General features: G+C 42.2%; 1 protein-coding gene across 1 annotated transcript in view; it reads right to left on the bottom strand.

Annotated features, from left to right (window-relative positions):
- Nucleotides 1-347: 347 nt before the first annotated feature.
- VCP (valosin containing protein) overlaps nucleotides 348-18,394 on the bottom strand; it is a 115,118-nt gene continuing 97,071 nt past the window's right edge. The window contains exons 13-17 of the mRNA XM_030192827.1: nucleotides 16,622-16,834; nucleotides 11,074-11,382; nucleotides 9,115-9,270; nucleotides 2,998-3,152; nucleotides 348-940 (exon numbers count right to left, since the gene is read on the bottom strand). Coding sequence (XP_030048687.1) covers nucleotides 835-940; nucleotides 2,998-3,152; nucleotides 9,115-9,270; nucleotides 11,074-11,382; nucleotides 16,622-16,834 — 939 coding nt within the window. The 3' untranslated portion in view covers nucleotides 348-834. The remainder of the gene's footprint in view (nucleotides 941-2,997; nucleotides 3,153-9,114; nucleotides 9,271-11,073; nucleotides 11,383-16,621; nucleotides 16,835-18,394) is intronic.

Raw genomic sequence — 18,394 nt, 5'->3', positions numbered from 1 at the left:
ATCTGCTTTCACATGATTTAAGATGGGACTTTTCACTCTGTAATGTTGGGTTTTAAAATATTTTGAGGATAGGGGAATGTGTCCTTTTATGATTGATTGAATCTTCAGAGTCCTACCATGATTTCTGTATACATTCTGTATGCCAGGTCAAAATTGACACAAATTTTAATAAATGATCTGTGGCTTATTAAATCATTTGAACAACAGTACTCAGATGAGAATTCCTTCTGGCTTCAATTCTGAGCCATCAAGTAATTTCCAGAAGCTTATTACCAAGAAAAATGATTGCAAAGGAAACAGCAAAACTGCAGCAAATTCAGGGGATAAAAGAAAATTAAAGCCTGAAACCAAATGACCAGTCAGAATTTATTCTTACACTTCAGATCTTTTAAACTGTGTTTTAACTCCAATACATTATGTTATTTATCAACGTAAAAAGAGAAGGATTCATTGCATGTTGTGGAATTGTATTTCCTCTTCTTTTTTCTTTTTAAATTATTTCCTTTTTATACAGGCTAACATTGTACCCCCTTTACTAAAGCTGCAGGAATCTGCCACGTGGACTAGAACAGAACAGAAAAGTTCTTAGAAATGAAGTCACGGTTCCCCTCATTAATTCACTGTACTGCCTTGGAAAATGCAAAAAAATTATAAAATCACTGTATCTGTGTAACAGAAAGCCACCTGTACAAAGACAAAATAACGAAGGTTGGAGAGGCAGCTACACTGCTGGAAATGAGGAATGAAGATGCAGAGTCCAGGAAGAGTGGAAATTCTCTGTACAACCATGTCTAACAACAGCTTCCTTGGTCCACCTGAGCTGACAACATTGGTTTAGCCGTACAGGTCATCATCATTGTCCTCGTTGTACACATTGCCACTGCCACCACCTCCAGCCCCCTGGCTTGGTCCAGCTCCACCTTGGCTCCCAGATGGGAATCTATACAGAAGGGGGGGGAAAAAAAAGGTAAGAAGTGGTACAGATTATTGCTGTGTAAGACACCTGTAAGGACGCGCGTTTCCAACTAAGTATATTGTACCTAGGAGTGCTATCCAATGGACGGGGTGGCTCTCCACCTCCCACAGAAGTAATTTGGGTCTACGTCACAGAATAAACAAATTCCCACTGCTTATTTGGCTTTTAGTTCACATTTAAAGGCAGATTTTAGGAAGAACGTGCAAATAAGAGTTGACACATCCAGGTTGGGACATGTACATACGAGTAGCCATACTGGGTCAGACCAATGGTCCATCTAGCCCAGCATCCTGTTTTCCAAACAGTGGCCAAGCCAGGTCATAAGTACCTGGCAGAAACCCAAATCGTGGCAACACTCCATATGACAAATCCCAGGGCAAGCAGTTGCTTCCCATGTCTGCCTCAATAGCACACTATGGACTTTTCCTCCAGGAATTTGTCCAAACCTTTTTTAAACCCAGATACGCTAACCGCTGTTAGCACATCCTCCGGCAAAGAGTTCCAGAGCTTAACTATTCGTTGAGTGAAAAAAATATTTCCTCCTGTTTTAAAAGTATTTCCATGTAACTTCCGAGTGTCCCACAGTCTGTACTTTTGGAACGAGTGAAAAATAGATTTACTACTACTCGTTCTACACCACTCAGGATTAGTATTTTAGCACAGAACCTGCTGCCAAAGCCCGTTCTAAAAACACATGCAGGAATGAATGCTTATGCACTACGTTAAGCAGCAGCAGGAGCACGTGGGTAACATTAATGGAGGAAACATCTACATGTGGCCCTTTAGAAACATCTATGCTAATTAAGGAAAGAGCCCACAAATGTTTGACACAATAAGTTCTGGGGGACAAATAGTTAAACAGGAGGGACCTTCACAAATCACTCCTGTGAAGCACTGTCATGAACACAACATCCTAGAGATCAGCTGTAAACCCCAATGCTGATCTTTCAGCAGACATGCAATTCCCTTCTCAAATGGGTAACACACACGTTTTGGACCCACCCTAATCCTGCCCAAACTCATCCCCTTTCCAGACACACATACTGTGAACTTGTTCACATAGATCCCAGCTTTCTAAACTGTGGATTTAGACGTGATATACAAATCTACATGCCACTTTATGCATGCCCAGACTGCAAATAGGGCTTCTAAATAAGGGCAACTTCCTGTTCTTCTTGGGTCACGTCTCTCTCACAGGGCCGCCGAGAGACTAGGCCGGGCCCGGGGCAACGTCACCCCGCCGCACCCTCCCCGTCGCTGCAGTCCGCAGTCTCACCTGCCTGCCTCCACAGCTCCGGGCCCCCTTCATTCAAAGGGGCAGTCGCAGATCGCGTCTCTTCTTGCCTTCCCTCCCTGTGTCCCGCCCTCGTCTGATGTAACTTCCGGTTTCCGCAAGAGCGGGACACAGGGAGGGAAGGCAAGAAAAGAGGCGATCTGCGGCTGCCGCTTTGAATGAAGGGGGCCTGGAGCTGTGGAGGGAGGCAGGTGAGACTGGGCACTGCAGCACCGGGCCCCCCTTGGAGACCCAGGCCTGGGGAATCCCCCCCCCTCTCATACTGCATTGTACACTGCTTGAAGGGTTTGAGCCTGATTTAGCAGTCTGTGAATTAAGTGTTCTGTTACACTGTTTTCATTCACGAAATCAAATTTCTAAACAAAGTACTTGTGCAAACAAGTTCCTGAAGTCCATAACCATTTATTAGCCAAGCAGATTTGGGAGAGCCATTGCTCATACCCAGAAATGAGCTATGAGAAATAAATACATTTTACTTTTTTTTTTTATGCCAGGTACTTGTGACCCAGGATCAGCCACGGTCAGAGACAGGGTGCTGGGCTCCATGGACCTTAGTTTGACTCAGTGTGGCTTTTATATTATCCAGATATGAGGCAACAAAAGAAAACTTCTGCCAGGGAATGGAACTTGGAAATTAACAGGATACTACATGCAGTTTTTCTCCTTAGTTCTTCAGACAAAGCACAAATCCCAAGCCATTTGCTATTCAATAAAGTCTGAGGATTACCTGAAGCTGCCAAAACCTCGGCTCTGCTGCAAGGTCTGTGCAAACATCTCGTACTTCCTGATGTCATTATCACTGACAGAGCGGCGAGCGAAACGCATGGCCTCCTCAAAATGATCTCTACGAATCTCAGGCACTGGGTCATCTTCTTCCACCTCCTGGAACAGGAGAGATACAGGGAGAAGGGAATATTAACCACAAATTGACACCTTCAGTAAAGTCTAGGAAAACATAGCTCCTTCACTTCCTGGTATCTCAAGCCCAAGACACCGCAGCAGTATTCTACTAGCTTCAAGTGCATCAGATGATTATTAAAACAGGAGCTAAGGGTACAGGTGAAGAGCTCTCACTACAACACAGCTGCTGGGAAAGCATGGTGCAGGCATCCCATGGCTAATTCTTACAGCAATGGGAAGCAGTAAGGAAAAACTGCATGCACCAAACGCCAAGATGTTCTGCCTGATCCACACTCCTACTACATTCTTTGGCAGACTAGATCAAGCTTCATGCTAGTTCTGCCACCAAAGGTTTGCCAGACATCTCGATTCCCAATCGGTCTCTAGGCCCATCTGTGTGTTCACAGAACACAGCCTCTCAATCTCTGCGGGTAGCACAAACGGAATAGGTTAGTTTTATGAACTACCCCCAGTGGACAAACAGCACTACACAGGTAGGAAAGGCACCGAAATCTAAAATGTCAGAATATTTTTCACAGCAGAACTAAACAGATGCAGTGGGAGATTTGTTTCCTCTTTGAAAACCCAACAGCTAACCAAAACTACTACTACTTATTTCTAAAGCGCTACTAGACGTACACAGTGCTGTACACTTGAACATGAAGAGACAGTCCCTGCTCGACAGAGCTTACAATGAATCTGAATGTAACTCTCCTTGAACTACTACTGAAAAAGGTGTGAGCAAAATCTAAATAAATAAAATTGCCAGAAAACAAGGACCTAGTGGCCCACCCAGTCTGCCCAGGTGCCTCGTGTCACTGATTACTGCCCCCTCCCCCAAATCTATCCTAAGTATACTTAAATTCAAGGCTTTAGTTGTGACCATCTATTGGAGGTATGTGCCTGAATCACCTGCCATCTTGGTAAAGGAGGTTTTCCTCCTATTTCCTCTTAGCCTTCTTCCATCTGGTTTCTTGGTCCATCTGAACCAATGCTTTTTGCTATCCTAGAGCAGTGTTTCCCAACTGGTGTGCCAAGAAAAGCCACTACTGCCTAACGCTCAGATCTAAGCCAACACCTGGGCTCTGTTCTTGGTACCACACAAAAGTCAGTCAGCCCAGTGGTGGCTTCTAAATGTGGAGGAGCTCCTTCCTGAGAACAGGTGTAGTTCCCATGCAAGTCTTTCCCAACTACTGCATGAACCATGAATGTGCAACAATGCAAGGAATGGATAAGTAACCCTGCTTAGTATCAGCACCACCACTTGAGTCCTTCCACCTGCACATAAAGGGAGCAGATCCATTGTGGTAAGTTCATGTGTCACTGAGTGGTGGGCTTTCAATTCTTTCCCAGCTCTTAATCTTAAGCAAACCTTGTCTGCATTGCTTGCTCCACACAATGTTTAACGTTGGGGTGCCTAGGGCTTGAATAGGTTAGAAAAAAACTGTCCTAGAAAAGAGCGGCTGCCCAAGAGTTAGATCAGTGAGCTGTGAAGCATATAAAAAAAACAAGGTTAAAAATCCCACTGCTGCTCCCTGTGACCTTGGGCAAGTCACTCAATTCTCTATGGCTTCAGTTACCCTCTGGGGACCAGAAAATACCAACTCAATGTAATTCACCTTGAACTGAGAAAAAGATGTGCTAGATCCTAATACCCCTTCATCTCACCCTTTAGGTTTTTTTACATTTAAATACCTGTCTAGTAAATAATTTGCATTTCAAGTGGGTGATTAAAATTGTGATTGTTATATATCCTTCCCTTGTGGTAGAAGTAACCTCGTTCATGCTTGGGGGCCATTTCTTAGTCCCCCTAAACACGTTGGTTGATAAGTCTGGGGAGTGGAGGGGGAGGGAGATCATTAAAACACAAAAAATTGAGGAACACTGTTCTGGATTTGTATTGGTCTGAAGGATGTTTACTTATGACATTTATTTAGAGACTGCTGAAAGGTGTTATTGATTTCTCAAATAAAAATGTTGAAACAAATACCTGTCTAGTAAAGTTGAGTGGCAATTTATGCAGAAATTTTAGAAAGTGGATTTCCACCCTTTATTCCTCACCCACTGCCCGGGTCAGAGTTAATGGGGGTTATTCAGCAAGCTTTAGACTAAATAGGGGAACTCAACAGAGGTGCCTCCTTTCTTCTCTTCTTTTTGTCTAAGTGGTAGAACCCCTTTCAGCCATAATTAGACATCAGCATATCAAGGGAGACTGTGTGAGAGGGGAGGAATTTTAAATATTGTTTGCTGAAGATCCTTCTTATTGTCAGGGACCCCTGTGAATCATTACTTCATATATTAACTGAGTTGCAGTTATATGGTAGTCTTTCACGCTTTTAAATGAATGCTTCCAAGTTCAAATTGAAATGTTACACTTCCCTTACCAATATAACTGAAAAACTAAAAGCCCAGTTAACCTTTGGGTGGGCTAAAGGGTGTATTTTGTATCTGGCAGTGAGAGATCTTACTGTTTTATACAGGTGGAGCTATGGGAGATTATTTCCAGAGCTTTTCAAGACCTTGGAATACTGGTCTAGATTATAACATGCTTGGATAGGATACACTGCTACCTGTAAAATAATGTTGACAAATACATAAAGTGGGGCAACAAGACATTATCTGTGGCAATTCCAAGGGCAACTCTTTCCCAGTTTCAGAGAAAGATATTCTCCTATATTTGTACGCGAAGGCTGCCTCAAGTGGCTAGATATATATATTACAACACTGTCACATTAGAGGTGGATTGGGGGTTCCTCATTTTGACAGTAGTTATACAGCAGCACACCTGCAGGCAATACAGGACCGACCAGTATTGCTCCCCAATTTTTTTTTTTTTTTTATTTGTACCCTGCGCTTTCCCACTCATGGCAGGCTCAATGCGGCTTACATGGGGCAATGGAGGGTTAAGTGACTTGCCCAGAGTCACAAGGAGCTGCCTGTGCCTGCAGTGGGAATCAAACCCAGTTCCCCAGGACCAAAGTCCACCACTCTAACCACTAGGCCACTCCTCCCAGTAATTGAAACTGTGGGTAAGGTTAGATAGATATATGTTAGCTTCTTAAATGGACTACCTTGATTTGGGGCCAAAGGGATATACAGCCTCACCTTTTAAAAAATTTCCCCTTTAAGTCAGTCATTTATTATCCATGAGGTCAGGCGTTAGGAAAATCATGTTGGGGACCAAGTGCCTCTCTGGGATCTCCCCCTCACCAGAGTGCTCTCTTATTATTTGTACCTAATGGGATGCTAGACTGTTGGAAGGGTGGGAGAAGAGGGGTATATTGCACATATTGCTTCCATTCATTTATGCTGATATTACGATCTATATCCCCTTCAGTCATGACCTCTCTAATATCTCAAATGATATTGAATGTTGCTTGAACATCATGGACTCCTGGGCCAACTCATTTCAGCTGAAATTACACACTGAAAAAACTCATTGTCTTGTCATCTCATCTCCATTTACTGCTTATAAGCCTGCAACCCTAAACACCCCGGCTTATTCTCTCCCTTTCTCAACTAACCTTAAAATCTTAGGTGTCATTACTGACAAAAGTCAACAGCCATTGTAAAGAAGATGTTTTATTCCCTGTGGAAACTTAAGCGAATAAGACCCTACTTCCCGAGGGAAATATTCCGCCGCTTGACGCATACACTAAGCCATTTGGACTATTGTAAAGGATTATATGCAGGTTGTAAGGTCCAGCTTCTGAAAAAACTGCAGACTGCCCAGAACACAGCGGCCAGATATGATATACAACAAAACAAAATATGTTAGTGCTACACCTCTTCGCCTGAAACTGCACTGGCTCCCTATGTCCCGCATTACCTTCAAACTTTGTACTCTAGTTCACAAGATACTCTACGGTGATGCCCCTGGTTACATGGTTGGCCTAATTAATCTACCAGCCAGGAATAGTATCAGCTCATCTCGTACCTATATGAATCTTCACTATCCTACTTGCATTGGCCTTAAATATAAGGCGACCTACGCGTCCAATTTCACCTATTTAAGTACGCAAATGTGGAATGCATTACTAACAGCAGTGAAAAGATACATGACCATCTACAATTCGGGCGAACTTTGAAGACCTGTTTGGTAAAGCCTACCCTGCTGTTTCTGATTAGCAACTTCAACTCTGCACTGATTTACAAGACAATGTTATTTCTTATATCTTTGTCATTTATTGTTCCCATTTACCCCTACCTTCCCTTACCCTGATTCTATTTGTATTTGTTTTTTTTGTTACAATCCAATTTATTACTCAGAAATCTTCATGCATTACCATAATGTATTCTTCCTTATGTATATACACACGATAGATATTTATACCATGATCTGTTCCAAGTATGTTATGATCCCATGTATGTTACCATATATGTATGCACCTTGTGTGTCAACATTTTCATTGATGATTCCACCTAGTAACACATCCATTAGAGTACATACACAACAAATTGTAAAGCTATCGTTCTTATGTACATTAATCTTAAGTTGCTATCATCAGTTTTTGTTTTATAACAGTACCCTCTCTTATCCCCCTCCCCCCTTACTACCTTCACTTTCGCCATGTACACTGAAAGAAACAATAGTCAGCATGTTACATTAAACTCAAACCGTAATTCCAATAGTAACACCTTACATTATTCCGTGATTGAACCCCTTATTTCTATTTGTATTTATCATCAACCGTATTGGAACTCCCAAATACGGTGACTTGTAAGCCTCATTGAGCCTGCTAATGTGTGGGAAAATGGGGGATACAAATGCTGCAAATAAATAAGGGATTTATTCTTTGAAGGCATTTTAATCCCCTTCCAACAAATGATGGCAGAATATTTACTTCCAACTACAGTTTATTTTTATTTTTTTTATAAGATTCAGCACCAAGATTATTTGACCCACAAAGTGCTGCCTTTTGAGGCGTTACTTGTGGGTACTGCTCAGAAAATGTTAAGTCTCTAAACTGTATATTACTCACTAGGGCGCAGAGTTAACTAAAAATAGGTTTACATGAGCGGAATTTGGGATGTTCCATTCTGAATCTCTATAATCCTCTAATCTTGTGGAACAGAGTTAAAGTACTATATTGCTGGCATATGTATTCTGTTCATGCTTCTCTTATTTCTCCCGAATGGTCTGCACTATGTTGGAAAGGGCCTGGAAGTTTAAGCATTTTACTACCATGTATGTTGGAGCTGCCCAAGGATCCAGAGTTTCTGGACTCACTGGACACAAATTATTCCTTCAATGCCGATATCACAGTAGTTGCTGATCCTAAGTTATGGTTATTGCAATGGCAACCGCCAGACATGGCTACCCAGCATTTTCAAGTGCTTTTGACTTGACCGGCTGTATTAAAGAAAGTTGCTCATTGCTAGACTACAATTATGGTAACCACAGAAGGATGTGGTTAGACCAAGGCTGTGGATGCATATTATTTAAGTAAATTGACAGCCCTTAGAAGAGGACAATTAAGTTTCAGATGATATACCAAGCCACAATGGCTCCCATAACGCAAGCTCTGAGAACGATATATGATTATATTACAATTTTTATTTCCTCCTTTTGGAAGGTTTAGTTCAAGTGTCTAACAATATTGTGGTACTGTGTTACTTAATATACCTTTAACAAAACTATTCAGTTTTATTGTTCATCTTACTTTTGCAAACCTGTTTCGGTGCTTGCGTAGCTTAAATTTCAATATGCGTCACATGTGCAGTGTTTTATTTGGTGGTTGATAACCTTATTGTCTCTTGATGCTATTTATTTTTTTTTCAAAAGCTAATAAAAAAACATTTTTAATAAGTCATGTGTCTAGCAGGCTCTAATTGCAGTCCCCCCTCCTATTTATGAAGACACTAGAAGACTGCTGGAATCCCCTCCTCTAGACCTCAGTGCTGTGTTACTGCCTCCTCCCTTGCGTGCACGCAATCAATTTACCATGGCTGAGGGGTTTGTCTGCCTCTCTCGCTCCCTCCTGATCTCACTTTCAATAGACTCTCGGATGGCCAGCTTACAGGCACGCTGGCAGATTTCGGTCAGGTCAGCTCCAGAAAAGCCATTGGTCATCTTTGCCAGGAAATCCAGATCTATATCCTGCAAAAGGAAAGCAGACCTCAAGTTTGGTGCTGTTAATAGGTGTCAAATCTCTCCTGGACTCTGCTTTATTAAAATAGTACAAAAGTTAGGAAGTAGCCAAGTTACTCTTCATAGAAAGACATCTCAGAGATGGGGATATTCTGCTAACTGCATACAGTTATGCTCCATACTAAAGAGATGAGGGATCTTTTATCCTGCAGTAACTTCCTGTCCTTGGAATGAGAGCTAATATTACACATATTGCTGAAAACCAGGGCACAGCTGCTCATAGTTTCCAAAGAACAGACTGTAATACAGTCCTAGTTCAAGGCCGAGTGCCTCAGTCTGAACACAAAGAACCAGCTCAGTAAGCTGCACAACTTGAAACAGAAGCTGTTTGCATAAAGGGCAGCTTGTTTTTCAGGTTGCATTAAAACTCCCACTGGAGTAGACAAGGCTTTGACGATGAGGATTCTGACACTGGGACAGCCTGGTTTGTATCAACCTGCTTCCAAGTGGGAAAGGGGTACATGCTGACATCATTGCTGTTCCTGCTGTCAAGAAAAATAGCTATTAACAGAGAAAAGGGATAAATGTTAAAAAAAAAAAAAAAAAAACTAACCCAGACGTCCCAGAAAAGTGGCTACTTTAAAAAAAAAAAAAAAAAAAAAAAAAAAAAGTACATGAAACACCAAAAGCAAGCAGGAGATTGTTATATTTGTGTTTAGCATGATGAGTAGTAATCACAGTAGGACATTTATAATTATTTGTAGTCCAATACTTAAGGTTTAGAGGGTGTACAGTTTCTCACAAATAACATGTCAGTCCACAGATGATACAGATCCACTCAACCTTCTGAGCCTTTCATGCTGCTGGAACACTGCTAGACCCCTGCACCTCGGCATTTTAGACACCCTTGAGTTGCCAAGCCTCAGCAGGCCAAGTACTAGGCCTGCCCCTACTTTGCTCTGCAGGTGAAAATTTGCCATGTGACATCGCTCCATGTTCAAGTTGTTTTTCCATCAGTCAAAAAAATTCAGTTAAAGCGTTTTCATGATAGCTCTTTTATCTAGTAAGATTTAGAATTTGCTGCCTTCTCAAATATAGTTTTCACCTAATTATCTACACCTATTATTTGCTACAATGAAAAGTTATGATTCTAAATCCTAAGACAATTTGTTGACTTTCGTATTTTGGCTATTGTTTTAGCTATAAGGTAACGCTTTTAGGACATTAGTCCTACCACAACATCACTTTGTATTTGTTCACACCGGAGTCAGCAAACGCCTCTCCGGTACTAAGCCTATAAATAAGTGGGGAAATGTGGGATAAAAATGTAACAAATAAAATAAATGTAACCCGCTTTGATTACAAAGCTGATATAAGCGGGATATAAATGCAAGAATGGTATAGTATAGTAATTGAGGTGGAAGAGGAGAAGGAAGAGGTGGATTGTGCTATTTCGTTAAAATAGACAAAAAACTTGATGGCTCAGTATGGCTCCTACTTACCACCCCAACCACTAATTCCTACTTCCTGTTTACCTAAATGTAAGGGACTAAAGTGAGAACATTCTCTGTAGCTGAGTGTTAGGAGATAACTGGAGAACATAAAGACAATGCGCTCTTGGTAGGGTACCACTCAAGTCTGCACACTTCTGATCTAGTTGGAAGTCATCTCTATAGCATACTATCATCTTCCTGCTCCTAAGGTCTAACACAATTTTGTGCAGCAATCCACTTCATTAGCTCATTCCCAACAGGCCTCTTGGTCACTTCCTACATTGCTGCATGGTCAGGGGAGAATGCACCCACAGCCTACCTTAGCAACTGGTGACTTCCTCAGGTTAGCCTTCAGGATGGCCACACGTGACTTCTCATCAGGCAATGGGATGTAAATAAGTTGGTCCAGACGTCCTGGGCGCAGGATGGCAGGATCAATGATATCAGGACGGTTTGTGGCCCCAATGATGAAAACATTCTTCTTGGTGGACATACCATCCATTTCTGTCAGAATCTGATTGATTACCCGGTCTGCGGCACCACCGCCATCCCCAATGTTCCCACCACGTGCCTTAGCAATAGAATCCAGCTCATCAAAAAAGAGCACACATGGAGCAGCTTGCCGTGCCTGTGGACAATTTAATGGTATTAATATCAAACACAAAAAGCTCAGAGAAAGACATTAGGCGCAGTACTAAGGAGGAAGAGAGACATCAGGGCTGAACACATCACAGAGCCCTGTATGTATCAAGGGTGGTGATATCCTTGGGCATAAATGCATTTTTTTTTCACAAGCTTAAAAAACTAGTATGAATAATTTATTAAATGTAGCAAAGTCTGTATTCAGTATTACAACATTCTGCTTCTGATATGAACAGGAATATCTGAAACACGTACTTCCATTTACTTAGGCAAATTCTGGCATCTCAACAGTCTGACCTTCTCCATGCTTCTGGAGTGACTCCAGAGGACTGAAGACAGGCCAGTGTGGCTCCTCTTCACAACAGAAACAAGGAGAAATTAGATCTTACCTGCTAATTTGCTTTCCTTTAGTCCCTCCGGACCGGACCAGGATTGGACTGATGGGTTGTGCTCGCCTACCAGCAGGTGGAGACTGAGAAAAAAAAACTCTGACTCTAGAGAGCAAATAGGAGCCCTGGTCATGTGACCTTAGCCTCAGTATTTTTTCAGTCTCCCAGCAGGTAGGAAGCGAGCCCATTAGTCTCTCTCTATCTTTCTCTTTTAGAGGTTAATAATAAGAACAATATTGCTACCTCTTCTTCTGTGCCTAGGAATTCTCTGTTAGACACTGGTCAGGTAGGGTTTTCTTTTCCAGCCTCTGGGGTGTTACACTCGGGTGCCCCGGGTCCCTACCCCCTACCTCCCATATGTAGCTGGGAAGGGCTACCCTTTGTTTAGAAAGGTGTATGTCTTTGGGAGAGGCAGCCACTATGGAAAGTTAAAAGTACAAGTATTTTTTCCTTCCCCAGCATTTTAACGAGCAAGTTTTTTGAAAAAGAAAAAAAAAAAGGGGGGGGGGGGACAATACACAGATGGCTAACGAGCACAATCACTATAGGAACTTACAAGCACAAGTATTTTTTCTTTCCCCAGAAACAAGAAGCGGTTAACCACCACAGGTGACAGACTTCAGTGGCAAGTAAATTAATGGAATATCTGCTTAAAAATACACAAGTCACAGAACAGTGAGTTTCTGGATCCAGTGAATATCTGAAGAACACTGCTCAGACAAAATCTGAACAATTTCTTTGACTGGATAATCAGTGTTGGATTGGGGACAATGCTCGAAGTAATGTTACTTGGATTTAGGCCAGGCTTTTGACACTATTTCGTACAGGTGACTTCTAAAACTGAGCCTACTGCTATGCGGGAAAATGTGGGATACAAATGTAATAAATAAACAAACTTGGTATGGTTTCTAAAATGAATTTGGGTTAGAAACTGGTGAATGGGAGGTAGCAGCTGTAGTGCATGAAGTTCATTCTGATAAAAGGGATATTACTAGCAGTGTACCACCACAGGTACTTGTACAGCGCTGCGTAACCCTGGCAGCGCTATAGAAATGCTTAGTAGTAGTATGTCACTGATCCAGCTCTTTCGGTATTTTTGTAAGCAGTACTGAAGGAAAAACTTCTGGATAAAGGTTTGCTTTTCTGCAGATACCATTAAAATGTTCAACAGGACAAACACCCTGGAAGGCGTGAAAAACATGAGGAGAAATCCAACAAAGCTTGAGGAACAGTCTTAGACTAGAGTTTGGAAGCTAAGATTCAACAATCAGAGTTATGCATTTGGGCTGCAAAATCAAGAGTAGTACAGTATAGGAAGTGAAGTTCTTCTGTGAACAAGAGCGTCAGGAATTCTTTGAAAATGAAGGGAAATTTCTTACCTGTTAATTTTCTTTCCTTGAATCCTACTAGCCTAGTCCAAATGTGCGGGTCTATATCACCCTGACAGCAGATGGACACAAAGGAAAAAGTTACCTATAAGCAGGTGTTTGAGGACATCAGAACTTATGTTCACACATTTGTGTAACATCTATGAAGCCCCAGTACGGATGCTGCCCAGCATTCTTTCATCTTCTGGAAGGCTGACTGAACATCCACATGTGCCTTCCAGTCTGCCTGACTTGAGCGGGACCCGCAGTGGTATAAAAATACAGAGAATTCAACTCCGAGGGGAGGTAGGAGGGTATGTGAGAAAATATATCCTACAGTCTTCAGAGTACACCAGCAACTGATGGGTAACTTCACTTTCTCCAAGGACAAGCAGGACAATATGTCCTCACATTTGAGAATCCCTAGCTACCAGGCTCTCCGAAAACAAATACGTCAATAAGGACTTGCAACAGCAAGGCCAACCAGAACAAATAACTAACAAAAACCTGGAACAGAAAAGAATGGACCTACAGGATAGAGCTGGATTCCATACTCCAAACAAATTCTGTAGAGATGTCTGACCAAATCGGCTGTCGCATCAGGAATTCTGCTTGAGGGCAAAGGAAGACGTGAATACATGGACTGAAGACTCTGCAAACCTCAATGGAGGCTGATCTCCTGTGGGCTACAGATGCCAACATGGTTCTGACACTGAGCCATGATATGACCCTCCCAGCCTGGCGTAAGTGAAGGAGATGCAATCTACTAGCTAACTGGATAATGTGCATTTACTGATGGCTGCCCTCATCCTGTCTGGGGACAGTCTATGGGCTTTAGTACACTCCAGCTAGAAGGCTAAGGCTTGCCCTACATGTGTCATCTGCCGCCAATGTACTACCCTCTGCCTAAGAGGAGGCTCGAGGCCTCGTGGAACATGACTATAAGCTCTCTGTAACCAGGTGATCCTTCAGATACTCAGCACCTATTGCCTCTCTCTGATCCACATAAAAGACTTAGAAGCTGCTTCATCCTTACAAGAGTCACTAAATACCATGAAAAGCCTCTCTGGATTTTAACAATGTATTCACTTCAAAATAGTAGAGGATGCCCAGAAGGTTAAAACTCCTACTACTGACCCTACTTTCTCCTTTACAGAAACAGGAGGATACAACTTGATTCAAATGAAAAATGACGAGACCACATCATCAAGAACAGAAGAAAGGTGACGGTCCTGAAAATAAAATTATCTGGTATGGATCCTAACAAGATAGAGCCTGAATTTGAAATATGAGCTGAGCAGATGGACACTGAGGGACAGATCCTTTTATGCGATAGGCTTCAAGGGCTCAAAGGGGATGGGGAAGGGGGCTATCAGCACTTCCAAAACCAAATAGATCCCACTGTGGAATCAATGACTAATGAATATGAAATGCTGAACTTTCTGCAAGAACCAAGCTAGATCTGTATGCACATCCAAGGAGCCACCCTAGAGAATGACATAGGGACAAAGTTGGTCCCCAAGAGCTCTCTGACCCCAGCTGCATAAGCCTCAAACAGTTACATTTAAATCATTTTATTCAAGTTTTCCAGTAAACAGCTTTTAAAAAAATATATTATGCACCATTTCATACACCATGAAAACAAATACGGAATGTAAACTGCAGAAAGGCTTGAACTGTAGATAAAATATTTTTAATAACTACTAATCATTTCTAAAGCGCTACTAGACGTACACAGCATACACATCAAAAAATTTATGAAACTGATGCACAACTCCTTCTTTCCTCAGAGGAACCACTGTCCGCTTGCAGAAATCTGAGACAAAATTGTTTGTACCCACATGTATATATACACATTAAGCAAGCCTCAACAGGACTTACACTGGGGAGGCAAATAGTTTTTAAAACCCCAGACCTTGAATATGATAAACAAGATTTTAAAATGCACATCTGTCTCACTGTATAACCTTTAGTCTGTCAGGCTTAAATACATCCAACCCTATGAGTAAAGGGGGAGAAGGTGGGGTGTCATGGTAAAGTTTAGAATTAAAGTAGCTTAGTTCATTAGAAAAATTACACCATATTACATCCACAATAAAAGCAGCAGCAGTTTACATCAGTTTCCACCCTGAAACCAGCTGCTCTTTTCTCCTGCTCAAGTTGATGAAGCCCCCCCCCCCAAAAAAAAAAAATGGTATCCAGTTAAAGCAAAACTGGAATGTCCACATTATTCGAGTGAGCTTTGAAGACAGCACCAGAGATTGGGAAGCCAGACCAACGTTTCTATGATCTGGGTCCTGCAAATGGCAAAGAAATCAGGAACAAGGCTAGACTAGGCTTTGAACACAAATCCAGTAGTTGGGAAGAACCATGTCGGGCAGACTTCTATAGACTCTGCCCCCCCAAACTGGCAGGGATATAGTATGCCAGTGTTTAATCACAAAGTTTGAACATCGTGCCAGATACAGACCGGATGGCCTGTGCAGGTCTTTATCTGCCAACATTTACTATGTTATTCCTAGGTTACTAACCTCTTTAAAAAAAAAAAAAAAAAAAAACATTTCAATTATGTAAATAATCCTGCAGCACCAAATCCTCAGCTTGGTAAAAAGGATCAAACTGCAACATACCGACAAAAATCTGGACACAAACCCCATTAACACCATAGCCACTGATCTACTCTGCAAACCACTTAATGCAGAAAACTGTGCTCCCCTCAGGTACCCGTTCTTCCAGAAAAACATCTTTACTTCTGAATTCAACTACCCCAAACTTGGTATATGACAAAGGGGATGGAACTCCTCTCATAAGAGGAAAGGATAAAGGTTAGGGCTCTTCAGCTTGGAAAAGAGACAAATGAGGGAAGATATGATTGAGGTCTATAAAATCCTGAGTGGTGTAGAATAGGTAGAAGTAAATTGATATTTCACTTGTTCCAAAAGTACAAAGATTAGGGTACACTCAAAGTTACATGGAAATACATCTAAAACAAATAGGAGGAAATTTTTTTTCACTCAACAAATAGTTAAGCTCTGGGACTCTTTGCCGGAGGATGTGGTAACAGCGGTTAGCGTATCTGGGTTTTTTTTTTTTTTTTTTTAAAGTTTGGACAAATTCCCGTAGGAAAAGGCCATATAGTCTGCTATTGAGGCAGACATGGGGAAGCAACTACTTGCCCTGGGATTTGTAGTATGGAGTGTTGCCACGATTTGGGTTTCTGCCAGGTACTTGTGACCTGGCTTGGCCACTGTTTGGAAAACAGGATATTGGGCTAGATGGACCACTGGTTTGACCCAGTATGGCTACTCTTATGGTCTTATGTTCTTAATTTAGGACATTTCTTCTTCATATTTGGGAGCAACAGCATACAACTTGAAATGATAATGTTGGCCTGACACTGCTGCTCTCTAAAGTGCTTATAAGTTTCTGCAACTTATCAGAAAATGGAAGAAGCCCTGAAGCATCTTACCTTATCAAAGATCTCCCTGACGTTCGCTTCAGACTCTCCAAACCACATGGTAAGCAGCTCGGGTCCCTTGATGGAGATGAAATTGGCCTGGCACTCATTGGCGATGGCTTTGGCCAACAAAGTCTTGCCACAACCAGGTGGACCATAGAACAGTACACCTTTGGAAGGAGTCATTCCAAACTTCAGGAACTTGTCTGGATGCTCCACAGGGTACTGCAGAGAGAAAAAGCCCAGTAAGTTTCAAAAACCCTCTACAGTAACCGCAACGTGGGATGCGTGTAAATCAGGCAGTGCTTTTACCTCATCTACACAAAAATCTGTGTACAGGGCCCTCTCACCACTCTCACAACTGCACTAAAGGTTTGAGTGGCATCCTGCATAAAAAGAAGTGACATGTTCACTTTGTACACACAATGGACACTCTCAGAAGTGCTCACTTCAGGATACAAGCCTTCTCTTTGGGTAAGAGCTACATTTGCCAACTACACTTATTTCCTCCAACTGTAACTATTTCTTTTCTAAAGAAAAGCTAATGTTGGTACCATCAGATCAGAGTCCTTTACTGTATAACCTTGCTGACCAAAAGTTGGCGGTACATGAGTGTGAAATTAAGATGGTCCTCAGTTAATGCACACAAGTACAGGGAATGTTATAGATATGCCAATGTCCCTTCTCTCATCTGCAATGAGTTAGTCTTATCTTCATGTCTAAACTGTGAGCTTTTTACATGCAAATCGGCTTAATAGAAGCAAGACCAAACTAGCAATTCAGGGTGAAAGAGTGGCTCAGAACCTGAGACAAAGGGTTTTATACCCCACCTCTGCCTTCCTGGTTCAGTCTTTACATAATGACTTTTTCAAATGCTGCTCCAACACTCATTCATGCAAGCAGTAATATCTTATCCTTTACCTGTACAAGCTCCTGCAGCTCTCTCTTCACGTCTTCAAGGCCACCAATATCTTCCCAGGTGACCTGAGGCACTTCTACTACAGTTTCACGTAATGCTGATGGGTTACTCTGGCTCAGAGCCCACTGTCAATAGAAGCAACCATGTTAAATTAGCACTCTGAGTTACCATATAAAAAGGGACTGTTGGAAGCAGAGGCATAGCCAAACTTCGATTTGGGAGGGGGCATGAGACCAAAGTGTATGTGTGTGTGTGTGTTTGTGAAAACATGAATGCGTACAGGGGAGGGGGGAAAGCAGGGCAGGCAGCGCGGCTGCAAATATAGCCGCAAGAAAGCTTTTGCAGTCAAGGCATGGGGACCCCCACCAGCCAAACCAGCAGACCTTGGGGTGCCCAGACCTCCATGGCTATGCCTCTGGTTGGAAGAATGACAAAGGCAGTTAAGATTACCCTGAAGTCGTCCATCGTCACAGCTAATGAGTTCATCACTTCTGCATCTATGGTTTCATCTTCCAGATCAATTAGATCCATCTTCTTCCTGATGGCTTGAAGTGCAGCCTCAGAACAAAGTGCTGCCAGGTCAGCACCCACATGGCCATGGGTCTCGTTAGCTACCTGGGGGGGGAAAACAACAAGTAGAAATTATACTGAGAAGAAAAAGAATGCGGACAGCTCATTTGCTAGGGAAACAAATGTAATGATGAACACTTATCTGGTCTGGAAAGAAATGGAACACGTACTAAGACGCCACACTAAGCATAATAGAAGCCGACCGAATTTCAGTTTTGGTGCCAAAAGCTGTCCAAAATCCAGATTTGGCCAAAAATGACAGTACATTTTCGGCTGAAACCAAAGCCCCCCCCCCC

Source organism: Microcaecilia unicolor, chromosome 2, assembly GCF_901765095.1.
Source record: "Microcaecilia unicolor chromosome 2, aMicUni1.1, whole genome shotgun sequence".
NCBI lineage: Eukaryota > Metazoa > Chordata > Amphibia > Gymnophiona > Siphonopidae > Microcaecilia > Microcaecilia unicolor.
Note: the sequence above shows the minus strand (reverse complement) of the source record. Positions and strands in the feature narration are given on the sequence as shown.